General features: G+C 34.0%; 1 protein-coding gene across 1 annotated transcript; it reads right to left on the bottom strand.

The window, feature by feature from the left end:
- Positions 1-1566: 1566 nt before the first annotated feature.
- Positions 1567-14058, bottom strand: LOC117119344. Its single transcript, XM_033264132.1, has 3 exons — positions 13883-14058; positions 2987-3285; positions 1567-1768 (listed from the first exon to the last, which is right to left on the bottom strand). Exons 1-3 carry the CDS (start codon positions 13885-13887, stop codon positions 1659-1661), a joined length of 414 nt encoding a protein of 137 aa, XP_033120023.1. The 5' UTR covers positions 13888-14058; the 3' UTR covers positions 1567-1658.
- Between the last annotated feature and the right edge of the window lie 1032 nt (positions 14059-15090).

The following is a 15090-nucleotide window of genomic DNA, read 5'->3' as shown; positions in this document are numbered from 1 at the left end:
AGATGTGTATGAACACACTGCTAGAGCGTGTCTGCTGTTTTAAAAGCGTCGTTTCCAAAATAATGTTATAGTAATTATAAAATTGCCATGTTATTTTTGGAGTGACATTCACACTATTTGTACTTAAGTAGTGGTACGCATCCTAATGGTTAAATTGCCTATTTAACTCTCCGTTAGATTTATCTATAATATATATATATATATATATATTTTTTAATTCAATTTTTAGTTGTAACGTACGGTAATAGCTCGCCTATAATATACAAATGTTGATTTGGCCTATAATGTATAATTACCATATATAGGCCTAGGCCAGGAGATAGGTCTCGCAATTTAAATAAATAAATATATATATATATATATTATAAACAATTAAAACAAAAGAAAAGATTATAAACAATTAAAACAAAAGAAAAGATTACAATTAATTAAAATACGTCGGGTCTTCAGTCTTCGTTAATTAAAACTTGATTAAAATGTGACGAATTAACGATAAATGAAAAAAAATCCAATTAATTCCAATAATTTACGCGAGCACGGAATTTACCCGAGCACGCACGCGCGCAAATATTCGATTATATATGAATTCTAATACGCTGTCCATACTAAGTGATGTTAATTATAAAATAATATAATTGTAAACCCAATTAAGTGGGTGAAATGAATATGCAGTGTACGTAACTCATATACTTTGCATGTGTTCATCGGGAAGATCATGACACAAAATGGACGGTGTGTACCACGTGACTTTCGCAAACCAAGAATGTCGCAACTCTTTATATATATGGCTCTGGGGGGGGGGGGGTGCAGGGTCCCTTGTCGGTTGGGGAGAAAAAGAAAATATAAATATTTTCTACATATTAATAGACTCTAAAATCGATTAAATAAGCCTTTGAAACCCCTAAATTGTCAACATTTTCGGGTCTTCGCCCCTGGACCACTTTCGAAACCTTTCAATCGAAGCTCGACCACGCCCACTTTGCTTTCGTTGGGGAAAGGGGAATCTGACCCCCGGCTGGGGGTCGAACCTCTCGCCCCCCCCCCCCGTCGGGCAAATCCTGGCGCCACCGCTGCACATATGATCAACCCTATTGTCTGTTTAATTGAAAAATTATTATAACAGTTTTAACTATAAGAGGTAAAATATTCATAAGTCTAAGCATTACTGTATTAATTTATTTTAAAAGGGACAGCACTTTACACGAGAAGTAAGTACACTTAACTATTAAGCTTAAAATAGTACATAAAAGAAATACGTTATACATCAAATATGTGCCTTTCCTAATTAATTCCAATGTTGCATTTCTATACGAAATTGTCATGTTGTTTACTTGTTTTCAAATATAGGAACTTGTCACATATTGGCTCACTCCAATTACTGCTTTCTTCATTGTGTTAGACATAATATTCATAGTAACTTATATGTTTGTATCTGTAAGTCAATGAGAAACGACTCTTCACTGATGGGAAGAATAAGAAAAATATTGGTTAGAAAAATATAGATTGTTTGTTTTCCGGGGTTACCAAGCAGGAGAAAAGCCTTCAAGTTAAAGATATATACAGTAGCATTTTACGTATAATATTATGTGTTGTGTGTTAAGTCATATTATTTCATTCCAGATTGGTCGTTTGATGCCACGCAAGTCATCTAGACCTACTTATTTAAGTCCAGTTTCAACGAACGACCAAGATTCTTCATCAATCACATCCTCCGCACGGAATATCCACGGTGCCCTCAAAAACTCCTTATAGCTTAGTTTCTTATCACCTGTAAAAGCAATAATAATTTTTAATAAATGAATTAAATGCTTCAGAATACTGTATCGAACATTTGAGTTTCAATAGAGCTACGCCATAGTCATCGTAAGGTGGCGCACTTGCCAAATTTCGCCTAATCAACGCATTCTCCTCGTTGAGGTTTGATCATTCGTTTCGATACTTAAGATTTCTTATTATCCAGAGTATCAAATTTTCTTTTACAAAAACTGTTGTATGCCCATATTTAGTCAGGATGTGCCTATATATGGTCATGATGTGATGCCATCATCATTTAGGCATGTCGCATGTTTTGTCAAATACAATTTCATAGTCTGAACAGGGCTTAAAGCTCTCACTTTGCAATCAGTGGAGGTACACACCAGGACTACGATGCGTCCATACATATAAAATAATCAAATAGACCAAACGAATCAAGCAATCATGAAGCATGTACAGTTGCAGAATCTTCAATAAGATAAAGGCGGAAACTTAAAGGAAGAAGAACATGTTAAAGGCAGGCTCCGGAGGAAAAAAAATGTTTTGATATTTTGTACAACTGATTTTTCTCAGACAGAACAAGGGTTGTTTAACGAAAACCTCGGCATCGGTTAATGAGAAACAGATATTTTAATATTTAAATACTTGCGGAAAACCCCTTTTTCCCCTGTTTTTAAATATTCAAAAATATGTATCTCATTAACCGTTTCTGAGTTTCTCGTCATACACGATTTTGTGTCCTAGAAAAAATCAGTTGTACAATATATCAAACATTTCTTTTCCTCCGGAGCCTGTTACAGAAATGCAATTGATTAATTTCGAAAATTAAATTTTGGAGTTAGCTAACATAAAATGGAATAATATTTTTTATATTTTAAAGCAGAACATAAAGTAGCTCATCAACACAGCAGATCACTTCGCGAGACCGTGAGGGCGTTCTATATATTCAGTTAGCAATGACTGCATTCGTCTCTTGATAACATGTTCATGTTTCACGATTTAATATTTCATTTTTTTAATGTCTATCAATGAAAGGATAGAAGACTATACTTTATAATGTAAAGCTTTGTTCCCATTATCAAATTTTATGTGACATAAAACTGTGATTTGACCACATTAGGGTATGATATGACATCATCACGCCCATGTGGGCACATCACATAAATGTGTCACATAACATTTCATAGTATGGACAGAGTTTAACCCAACACAATTACAAAATGTTACGCACTATTGGAGTCCGCACTTCGGAAAGGACCTCTTGCATCCTCGAGCGTGGTATCTGTCGCCTTCGCTAATTCTGCCAGTGTAACAACACCGTCTTTATTCAAATCATACAAACGAAATGGACTTGGTATATCTACTGGGTTGAAAAAACGTATCTTATCTTCCTCTTCTGTCAATTTTCCTCCGTTCCTAGTGTCAACAGGTCCCTCTTTCGACCGTGTCCTGCTGTATGTTTTTGTCGCAACATTTAGAAGTACGAAGACAGATAATGCAATAGTGAAAGCTGTCGAGTTCCCCATTTTCCTTAATATAAAAAGAAAAAAAAATGAAAGCAGGTAGTTAAAAGTTTCGTTTAATGTTTACATAAAAAATTTATGTATGCTTTATGATAGATGGCGTTTGTTTTGTAGATGCGTTTCAAACTATTCAACAATACCGTAAACGTCAATGGCTATAGCATATGGATCTTATTACGGTGTCTTAACATGAACGTACTTCTCGTGTAAAGAATACAAAACGAAATAACGTATAAATATTTACACGTTAGATATCTACTTAAATTCACCAACATCGAGGTAAAATAAACTCCTCAATAAACACAAATGCAGGCGTCGGTCAGGTCAAAACTTAAAACCTTTTAATGTTGTTTTGTCGGAATACAGAAAGTTCTCATCGTTTATGAACTGGGATAGCGATACACTTAAAAACACTGTACATAGGGCATATTTCTGATGTTTCAATCACCATCGGCGGCTGCCATCTTGACGGCTGTAAAGCATATTGATTCGAATTGTTATTACTTGGTAATAGAAACTTAAGACGCCCTTGTTTCTTAGACTGTTATTAGGAAGATTTCGCAACCTTACAAAAACGATAACGTCATCTTCATTATCGTCATTCCAGCCTTACATTCTTAACAATACATATTATGTGAGTTGTATGTCGTTGATTCATTTAGAAGCCGTCTACGTTATGACATATGCTACTGTATGAGGTGAATTTACTTAAAATGATGACGTAACGTTTTCGTAAGCTTGCAAAACCTCTCTTAGGAACTATGCTATACGCCATCATCTTACTAATGCGCCCTCTGTAGTTACAATTTGTTTTATGGTCTGTAGATCGTCAATCAGAAGTATTTAAGAAGGTCATCGAGTTCGATAATCTCATAAATTCCATCACTATGCCCAGCTATGCCATAGACCAATATTACACACCCGATAGCTAGGTTCATATGGGATTTATAGCCAGATGAAGTAGTTGTGGACGCTATAAATATAGAGCAACACTTAATGCATAGCAGACCTCAAAAACAATTAAGATGTCGGAACATGTAAAATGGTGGAAAGAAATAACTGGTCACTAAAAGTTGCTGTTACCCTGTGTCAAAGCGGTGAAATTGAAATTGAAATGTACCACTGGATCATTAGGGTGGCAGGATTACCCACTTTAAAACATGACCTTGAGCTTAATAGTGCTATACCAGCATTTGATAAATTCTGTAAAGATATAGTTGAATTAGCACGGGATAAATAGTCTGATATAAAAACCAGTCAATTGTTACTTTTAAATCAATTATTACTTTTCGTTATGATGGCTTAAGTGGTTTTTTAATAGTTTAAGCTGTTAATAGTTAGTTGTTGTTATTCTTAAGTGTGACTGCTACCGATGTAAATTCCATTTAATTTAATTATGCATATTGATATTATTATTATACTATTGTTAGAATTATTATCCTCATCATTATCAAAACCATTAATCTCATTATCATCAACATCGTTATCTTTATCATCATTCTTCAGTCATCGTATCGTTAATATCATCCTCGGCATTGTTATCATCCTCATCAATCATCCTTCATTATCATCATAATTATTATCATTATCATTACCATCATCTGTCATCGTCATCATCACCACCACCACCACCACCATCTTTATCATCGGTACTCATTCAAACAAGTTAATGCTTACTGTATGTCCAAACTACAAACAAACATAGTAGGCCTACTACAAGGCTTGTTCAATAACATGACGGTTAATATATAACTTTTTAACTGAGGAATTCATCCGACAATAAAAGACCGGAATTCATGCGCAACGGAGGAAGAAAAAAATACTTACACCCAATTTTCCGACATTACGATTTGACACGTTTGATATACGATGACAATACGTTATTGTTAGCCTACTAAGGACTATGTTTGGGTCCATCACTTTATATAATTATTATTTGAGATTGCGATTGTTATCCAACCCAGTATGACGTCATGCATATCTTTGTAATCATATTTAATTGACTGGTAGTAGTAGTAGCTTCGTTCGTTTTCTGATTGCAATCTTAGCTTAAATAGGCTATTTGCTACCGATAATTGGTTTTATATCATATTTCATGTCATATCTTTTCCTCTTCAACTGACTGCCTAGAGGAAATCCACGTTATTCGAAATGCTTGTTAACGGTATATTGTTAGTTGGAAGGATTTCAATATATATATATATATAAATATATATATATATATATAGGCTTTTATATATATATATATATATATACTGTATATATATATATATATATATGCCTACTAGAGTTTATTGAAATCTTCAAAAAGACAAGAATTATACCAATATTTAGTAAACAACAGACGAGAGGAAATTCAAAGTACCGTACTTGACATTTTTACATTGTATATTGTAGACTGTAAGGCTATTTAAAGAAAGGGAGATAATGTAAAACTTATCTTCCTTGTATATATTCTATATGAATAAAGCATAGCATAGAGCGACAGTAAATTATCTCCAGTGCTTGAAATTTGATAACATTTTAAGTAGCACGTAGGGCCTACTAGGAATGAACATTCCACTGCTTAATGTTTCCTTAATGTACCATCCACCGATCGAGTCAATGCCAATGCCAATGACATGTGACACGATAGATGTTATGAATCTTAAATCATTCTACCAATATGAGACGTTATTTTTAATAATGTAGTGTAGTTCCATGGAGCTACAAAATTAGATTTTATAGCTCCATGAAGAATGATGGACGGCACTCTATACAATCTAATAGGATCTGGCACTATGATATGGACGTTCTTGCTCCGAGATGCATTGTCGAATATGGTTATTATGTATTTATGCCTATTGACATAGGCATATGAATACCTAGACAGCATATGTTCCCCGGTTCAAATCCCGGTTAAGGCACAATCGCAGGTTCCTCTTCTTTAGCGTTCAAAACTTATATCACTGCATTACCGCAAGACGGTTACAATTTCTACATCGTATCCCGGTTCTCTGAGGTGTAATTATGAGTGAAGTTCTTACTTAAATTTACTATAGGGGAGAATGAAGAAAGGACTGGCCACAGTTTGTTACCGTAGTGAAAAAGGGATAACTTTGTGTAATGCCGAATATCTAGCCATAATTAAATCCGTTTGCCTTTTTGACAGATGCAGTTCCACTTGTATCTGCATGGTTCAACAAGAGTGCAACATTCTAAAAATGTGTTCAATTTATTACTAGTGTGAATAAAAAAGACATTTCTTATATTGAAAAATTGGCGGAACAATATTACTGACAACTAGTTTTACGATCGGTCAATGTTTTTTTACTTTATGGAAACCTTGTAGCGATAGAGAAACGATTTTTGTAAGGTCAAGTTACATGTTTATTAAGTTGTATGTTACAGTAGTTATAAGTACTTTATAAATAATATAAACAAACAAATAAGGTACAGTATTAGATTTCTTCAAGCATTGAGCATAGCACTTCTGTTTAAACATTTTTGGTGCACTGTAAACACTGTTTAACACCACCGATTGCGTTTAACGTTTTTAAAAATATTTGTATGATCATATAATAGTCTGTCTCAACAACCTAAGTTTTTTTCCCCTACATGTCAGCAATATACAGAAAAGGGTTCAATACACTCAATCTTTTTCATGTAATATTGGTGGAGGATCTTCCTGCAGCACAGATTTTATGTCAGATGGGTCCTCAGGTGTGACGTGCAGCCACCTATAGTTGGTTGGATAATCCGCCGAGGGGTTGTTATGACTTAGACGATGATCAACAAGGTTTTAAGAAATGTAGATTTCTTTCCAATAAACGATCCTCTTGTTTTGTTTTTTATAGTTCTCAATTAGGCTTAAGTAAACCTATGGTAAGGGCGTAGGCCCTAGAGCGAATGTTGGGGGTTTGATAAACGTGTAACGTGGGCATATGTAAATTACTTAAAGTACGTTTGCCTTTAGCAACAGTCGTTGCAAATGGTGGAGTAACCACCTTAATACTATATTGTGACGAAGGCCTACATGTTTTCCCTGTGATTTCGAAAAATCCTGAATTATTCTGATAACACAATCTGTTTAGGCCTATAGCTTCAGAATTTAGGGCTAATAACACTGTGCGAAAAAATATGTTCGCTTGACACATGGTTTACTATATCAAAATATTTCCCAGTCATACCCTTGTTGTCCTTCGCCAATATAAATGAAATGTCCTGTCGCGATCTTTACAGGACTACGTACGGTATCCTAAGAAACTACGGACCCATACTTTGATTGGCATGCCCATTCTGTCTAGATATTTGTTTTGGATGTCTACTGAATCAACATACTCAGTGGGAGAATTCTTCTTCGTATACACTCAAAGGATGGAAATGAATTAAATATAACAGAGAGAAAAACGGCACGACTTTTGCCCTTTTCATTGTATTTAGGTCAAGTAAATCGCCGTGAAATCTCGACAAGTCGATAAACGCGTGAATACGCAAAAGTGATGACGCAAAAGTAACAATCCGAACGACACCATCGTTAAACTCTGTCCACATAGGCCTATGTTATTACGGTATCTCATCTAAAATCCAGATGAAGAAAATCATGTTATCTCAAACTCAACTAATTATTATTCACTCAGAAGAAGTTATTCCAGATGCATTCATTAAAAGTGCCCTACAACTGAGTTGATGAAAACTTGCAATTTGGCAAGGTTAAGTCAAATATCAAGCTGTAAAAATAAAGTTACGATAGGCCCTATTATAATTAGCATAGTTTTGTTAAGAATTTAAGTATTATTGTAGTATTGTTTTATTGTCAGGCTCCGGAGGAAAAAAAAATAAAATTGATGTTGTAAAACAACTGATCTTTATAAGACACTAAGAACACGAAAACCTCGGGAACGGTTAATGAGGGAAAAATGTGGAGAAAAGATGGTTACGCGCCTTTTCCCCATGTTTTTAAATATTCAAAAATCTGTATGCCGTTAACCGTTCGCGAGTATTTCTTCAAATATATATTTTTGTCTTTTAAAAATAAGATGTACATTGTACTACATATCAAAAAATTGTTTTCCCCCGGAGCCTGACATCAACCTAAACACAATAAAAAAATGTTTTATATAAAGGTACAAACTAAAAGGAAATTTTTCATTCTTGTTGTGAATAAAACATCCTGTACAATATATATTGATTACCGTACTTTGTATTTTTAAGTAGCCCGAAGAAGTAAGTTTACTCTTGAAAAGTATGACAAGAAGGCGTTTTCCTTGGCAATTAAAAATGCATAAATACTGTTCCTTCAAGTTATTGGTTCCACAGACTATTTTCAATAGACCCATAGGTAGAATCAATTTAAAGAATTTTGTACTAAACGTCTGTAAATCAGCCTGAAAATTCCTATAAACATATTTAAGCGTGTATGCTGTTACTCTCAATCGCTCCTGCTGTATCGCATAGTGAGATATATCAAGATCCAATCTTTTCAGTTATTCGACAGCCTCGATTCGCACAGCGGTTTGACGTTTAATTTAATTGTGTGGGAATAAAATTTAATTTCCCATTTTAGGAAAACGACCATCAGTAATTATAATCAACAGGGCCACAGTCTATTCGTTGGACGATGCGCTGCGTATCTAATAAAGCTCTGTCACACTATCAAACTTCCGTTGACAAAAAAACTGTTGTATGACCATATATAGTCATGATGTGTCTATATATGGTCATGATGTGATGATATCATTTAGGCATGTCGCATGTTTTTGTCAAATAAAATTTGATAGTCTGGTCAGGGCTTAAGGAGGAGGTGTTGCTCAAGATCCCCCCCCCCCCCGCCTGAAACAAACTTACTGAGAAAAACTCAAGAAGTGTGAAAAATCACCTTGAAGGCTGTCTCTTCATCCATTCCTCCAGCTAGTGATCCCTCACTTTCCCATTTCAACCCAATCAGCCTCCACCAATCAGCCGCCTGTCCAATGCCTTACTGTTGCCTACCATCATAAGCCTCTACCTCTCAGCCGCCCTTACGGTCCCATGCCAACTTCTTAATAGGCCTACTGTTGACTACCATCATTGTTGCTATTGTACTATTGTCCAAAAACTTCTTCTTTATTGAATTACAGTATAGCGCGGTCTTGGTATTACAGTAAGCCTATATTATTAGGGGAAAAATGTTAACTTTGTGCTTCCTCTTTCAACTGTTTTGATCTGTCTTATTGGAATGTATTTTAATATCAGTATTTCCTTTCCAATCTGATCAATCAGAATGCGTAATATTAAGGAGTACGCGCATGTCCCACATATTTGCACGTTCACATACATTTACTATTGTTTAATGTCCAACAGCTTAGCAACTGTACCCAGTGGACGGGTATTAGCTGAAAGGTCCATTTTGTAACTTGTCATCATAGGCCTACTAATAATCACATTCCTCCATAAGTGCTGTTCTTCGGATGACATTGTTTAATGGCGACAATAACGTCTCGAGCGTTTAATTCCGGTTGTGTAAGACTTTTATTGTATTTTCTTTATTCCTCCCAGTATTCATTAATAATAATTTAGCAATACAACTAATGTACATCGATGCTATCATTATGATATGGGATGTTCACCGACTTATGACAACGAAGAAAATAATTCCCATTCTAAATCATTTTTTTGGTGATAAAATAATGCCTGTCGTACTTGTGGCATTGCTTTTCATTTTATATATTTATTACGTCTTAACACGCACTCAGTAATAAAATACTGTGACTATCAAGAGATTTCCCATGGAGGTGATTGTCCCATACTGGACCGGACGTATGGGACAAAATAATACAACAGATTTTATTTATTACCTTCACCAACATGTGAGTTCAAAATGGAGGGTGACAATAATGACAGGTCACAATGTCGATGGTGACAAGCATTAAACATGCCAATCAAACTTAAAACCTAATTGATGTGCGTTTGGTCCAGCCATGAACTCGATAATAAGATCAGACAAAATTACCGCGAATGAATTTTCCTCATTATTTAAACCGTGTTTCATGTAGAAATTAAACCTCAACGATGAATTGTTTTTTACTACTGTTGAATGGGGTGTATTTTCATTCAATTTAACAAAACCATGACTCTTGGTTTTAATCTCTGTTTATTCATTGTTAATTTTATTTATTTATTTTTCTTATTTATATTTGTTTCTTATAATTCAAAAAATAATTTAATATTATTAAGTATTGGATCGAGATGATTGTTTTTCAATGATCTCTAGTGACAATCAATTGCGTTATTAATATGTAAATATAAAAACATAATATTGTAGTTGTCGCCTAGTTGAGTAGTTGGCCTACTGTCTACAATCTACCTGTATCCAACTCGACTCGGTCGTGTTGCGTTTAAAATTGTATCGGTTGTTAAGATGGATGACATTATAACCGATAACATTTTAATGTTTGTAGGTCGTAAATCAACAATTCACCAGTCTGCCTATAAACAAATTTGTCAGTTAAAACGAGTGCCCGCCAGAGAGATGTGATACACCTGTGTTGTAATTATTGCTTTGTACTAAAGCTCTTAAACTGACGTATATATAGCCATATGAAAATATAAAGTCCAATTACTAGAGTAAAATTTCTCCGAATAAACGGATCGATTTAATTTGTTTGTATCTTGTTACTGGGTGACACTACTAAGGAACATAAATCAATGCTTTATAAACTTGTTTTATTTATAATCAAGAAAAAAGACGACATGTTTTACGACCGGATTGTAAATCCGCAAATTGATATTGTAGGTAAAGTCAATTAAAGCAATAATCAAGGAAAATCGGATATCAACAGTGCACTAAGTCACAGGGTTGTTCCTAGCAATAAAAACTACGTTTGGCGACCTTTATCTGATGACACGTTCTTTCTGCGTCCTATTTTTAGGATCACCTTCATATTTTCAGCAATGAAACGTTGGCTTACAATAATACCAAAAAATGACCGAAAAAATCGTCAAAAACATTGTATTCAATATGTAAAACACTGTATTATACAATCTCATCTCAACACCATTAAATTACAAAAAAAACACAAAAAAAAAAACAAGGATATAAGAATATAATATTTGTAACGAAGAGATAAATGGATAAGAAGTAATTAATTTTAGCACAACCACTATGGAACGCCAAAGGGGGAACTTTCAAAGACAGTCAATTTTCAAGTAAACTCGGATTTTGGAGGATAATAATATACCTAATGCCACACTATATTGAGTTATTTGAGTGGTCACTCGAGATTCCAAATTACTTGACCTATACTTCATGCTTGACCAATGCTTTTCGTATAAGGTCTGTATGGATCCGGTATAATACAGTAGGCCTATATCTCGTAGAGTGTCTCAATATTCTGTCTTAAATTTTAACAATGTACCGGTAGGTCTTTCCAAAATACTTATTTTATGATGAATAAAGTATTATCAATATCAGTAGTATCAGTACTTATAAAAAAAATAAATGTAATGTGTCCCATAGACCTAGTGCGTTTTGCCAGTTATAATAAATATGCACAATATTGTACAATTATATTCATCATTACTTTCGGCTTGAGACGATGATATACAACTTGATCTGTCTGAACAGATAAAGTGTCAAAAGGCCAGTGAAATTCAATATCTGACAGATGTCAGTGAATAGTTTCAGGCAGATAATTCGTATTATCGCAATGTGAAATATGACAATCATTTATTTTAAAGTCATATTCGAATTTTGTTTTGCAACAGCGCGGCATTGGTTAGCTTAGAAATATTTCTCTTTGTGATTCAGTTGTTTTGTATTACTGTACTGTATATGGTATGTTGGAATATATTATATGCCTCTTTCCAAGCTCATTTCTTCACCCCAATTTATTCTAGAACAATACATCTAAATAGGCTACATTTATTATGACACATGTAGCAAAGAAAAAATGTTTGTTCTTCGATTATACCTGATGAAGCCAGCATAGACTGTTGGCTTGTGTATTATATAATTTAAGTTATTTTATACAGTGCCTTGATAGACGTAGTGTTTTTATTTATACGTTTACCAGACTAACACGGTTCTATCATCTAACTATATTCTTCGATCAATAAATACAGAGAAATACATGGCAACGATGTTTATTTTGAACAAAATACTCACGATTGTTTAATATTCAATTGACTGACAGAAAGAGGCTTTTGTTCCATCGGAAGTTTTCATTTCGTTCACTCACCCTACATTCTTAGTTTAGCTATTGTTCAGCTACAATGAACCCTTAATAGTTCTCCTGTTCAGCTAATTCAATGACAGAATTTCCCCCGGGTCCACCATAGTTTACAGAAGATCGTAAATTCGTTCGAAGGCTGCAAAAACACATTTTGTTTGCCTCTGTAAAAATAGACAATGGTACCCAATAGGGAAAGAAAACAGCTATAATTTCACAGGGTAGCGATAGGCCTACAGTATATACGGTAGTGTCCCATTAGGCTAAGTTGACCAACAGGTGAGGTATTTTGTTCGTCAAACCTTTTCCTCAATTAAAGATAAACGTTCAGAGACACGCACAGATCATATACTAACTTTTTTTATTTCATTTTTAAGACATTTTTAGAGGTTTCCTGATTTTACTGTAGTACGCCTGTCTTTAATAACATTGATTGAGCCTTAATCAGGAAAGAAAAGGAAAAATAACAGAGCGATATATTTAAATGCTATGAAAATTAATTTTTAAAAAAGTGAACTAATCAATGCGATACGAATGTATACTCGAGTAGACAACAGTTTCTATAACAATAAACAACTTAACTGTTGCATACGGCAATTACAATTATAATATTAACATCATTGAGCATAACTCTGACGAGTAATATACGGTAATAATTGGTTCATTACCCCAAATCGACACGCGTCAAGCTGTCGTATCTATAGTGTTACGAAGCCCTTCTATAAAACCTTAATAATTATTTGCGGTTTTTTAAACGACTGAAAACACAATATTAAACAAAAAACAGGATATACGCCTAAAATATATCACAGAATTGTACTGAGTGTTAAACAGGATAAAAATGCATTGCACGTGAACAATTGATGAAATCTTTTATACTTAATGGATTTATTTCCTTTCCCGTGTCATACTGTAGTTGTAATTATACGTACCCACACTAATTGAGGTACTGTATATGCCTCTACTGTATAGAGGCATCGTAACAGGCGCAGCAACAAAACGCTTGAAATCGTGATAGGGCCTATAATTTAATATAAACATACATTCAAAAATTAATTTATTTCGTCATTAAATAAAATGCGTTTGTCTAGCTCTAAAAATATATAGAATTACAGAAAAGCAGCATTAATTATACCACCACAAAAATAACAAACTAACAATAACGATTTCCGAATAGGCGTATATAAAGTGCAATCCCCTGAGACTGTATTCCGAATGGCATACGATTTAAAACAGATCCAGAGAAACAAAATACAAGATTTTTGTGTAATATATGTCAAAATCTGAATGTTTCACTATGACTATTATGTTTAGATCTTCACACTAAACTAATCGATCATATTCATGTGATCATTCGAATCACTACACAGAAAATAAAAACATAAGAGAATTTAAAACAGGCCGGGTTGAACATACCTCATCACACAGAGAGCATTGGAGTCCTATTGTATTCTTTAGCGTATATCCTCACTGTGGAAAAAATACAATCAATGGAACGCAGTTTAAATTTTCCTTTACATACAAACACAAATTACCACACGAGTAACAAGCCAAAAACTTGTTCACCTTCTGACACTTTCAAACTACCTCAAACAAAACACTGACATTGGATCAAGTTCACGTCACTGGTGTTTTGTGTAATATTATTGGTGGCGCTATGTCTTAAAGGTTTGATGTGCAACAGACGGTTTTGGTGAGTAATTTATTTTAGAGAGTGGCGCTTACAAATCACTGAAGAGTGGTATCACTGTATTTTGGTTCCATTTTTAATATACAACCGGAGTTGGTCTCCAATTAGAGGGCTAGCTTTGTGTTAAAAGGTTAAAGATTGTTATTTGGGTCTTTGGAAAAGTAGTCTATAATGAGAGGGGTGTCGCCGGATTTAGAGGGGTCTCGAATTGGCGGGTGCACTCTACAGTTAAATTCTGATATAAAAGAAAGAGGGATTAAATTCGAAAACACTGTTGATTTTTATGAACTTAAAGAAATAGCTAGAAACAAAATCCAATGGAATGTTTAAAAAATGATTTTTGTCATGTAAAACGTGGCTATGACTTATCAGACACAGTTATTAATAGATTTGTAGGCCTTAACTAGTTAATAGTAACTACAGAAATTGTTACACAAGAATAACTGACATAATTTAAGTAGGCCTATACGCATAATTATGTTCATTTTTATTGGCTAGGAAAGCATGTTTTATTTATTTATTATTATTTTATTTATTCATTATTCAACATGACAGTACAAAAGAGACAAAACATAACAATTGTACATGAAAATAAAGCAAAACTGCCTAACCAACAAAAAAAATACAAATGGCTTATTATTATGAAATAACTTCACATGATTAAACAATCTTAATGCCCATTACTACAAAATATTCTTCTTGTTGAACATTAATAGTAATAATAATAGTGTAGTTTTATATAGCGTCATATCCATCTAACATAAGATGCTCAGGGCGCTTGATATGTGGACATTGTTTTTCACAGCTTCATTTAAACGTATATTTTGATGGCCGACAGCATCAATTTATTTTTCAATTATATCTAAAACACAAACAGTACGTTTATTATCAGGGAACAGTGAAATTACCACATGTTCCAAGTTTTTCTTCTAGA

Source organism: Anneissia japonica, unplaced genomic scaffold (assembly GCF_011630105.1).
Source record: "Anneissia japonica isolate Jap-2015-1 unplaced genomic scaffold, ASM1163010v1 scaffold287806_len661372_cov189, whole genome shotgun sequence".
NCBI lineage: Eukaryota > Metazoa > Echinodermata > Crinoidea > Comatulida > Comatulidae > Anneissia > Anneissia japonica.
This window is presented reverse-complemented; position numbering and strand designations above follow the sequence as displayed.

Bases quoted from the DNA above. Each gene is read 5' to 3' on its own strand.
- LOC117119344 (XM_033264132.1), bottom strand. The intron at 1,769-2,986 runs GTGCGTAACATT...TTGCTTTTACAG, and splicing joins CCGAAGTGCGGACTCCAATA to GTGATAAGAAACTAAGCTAT.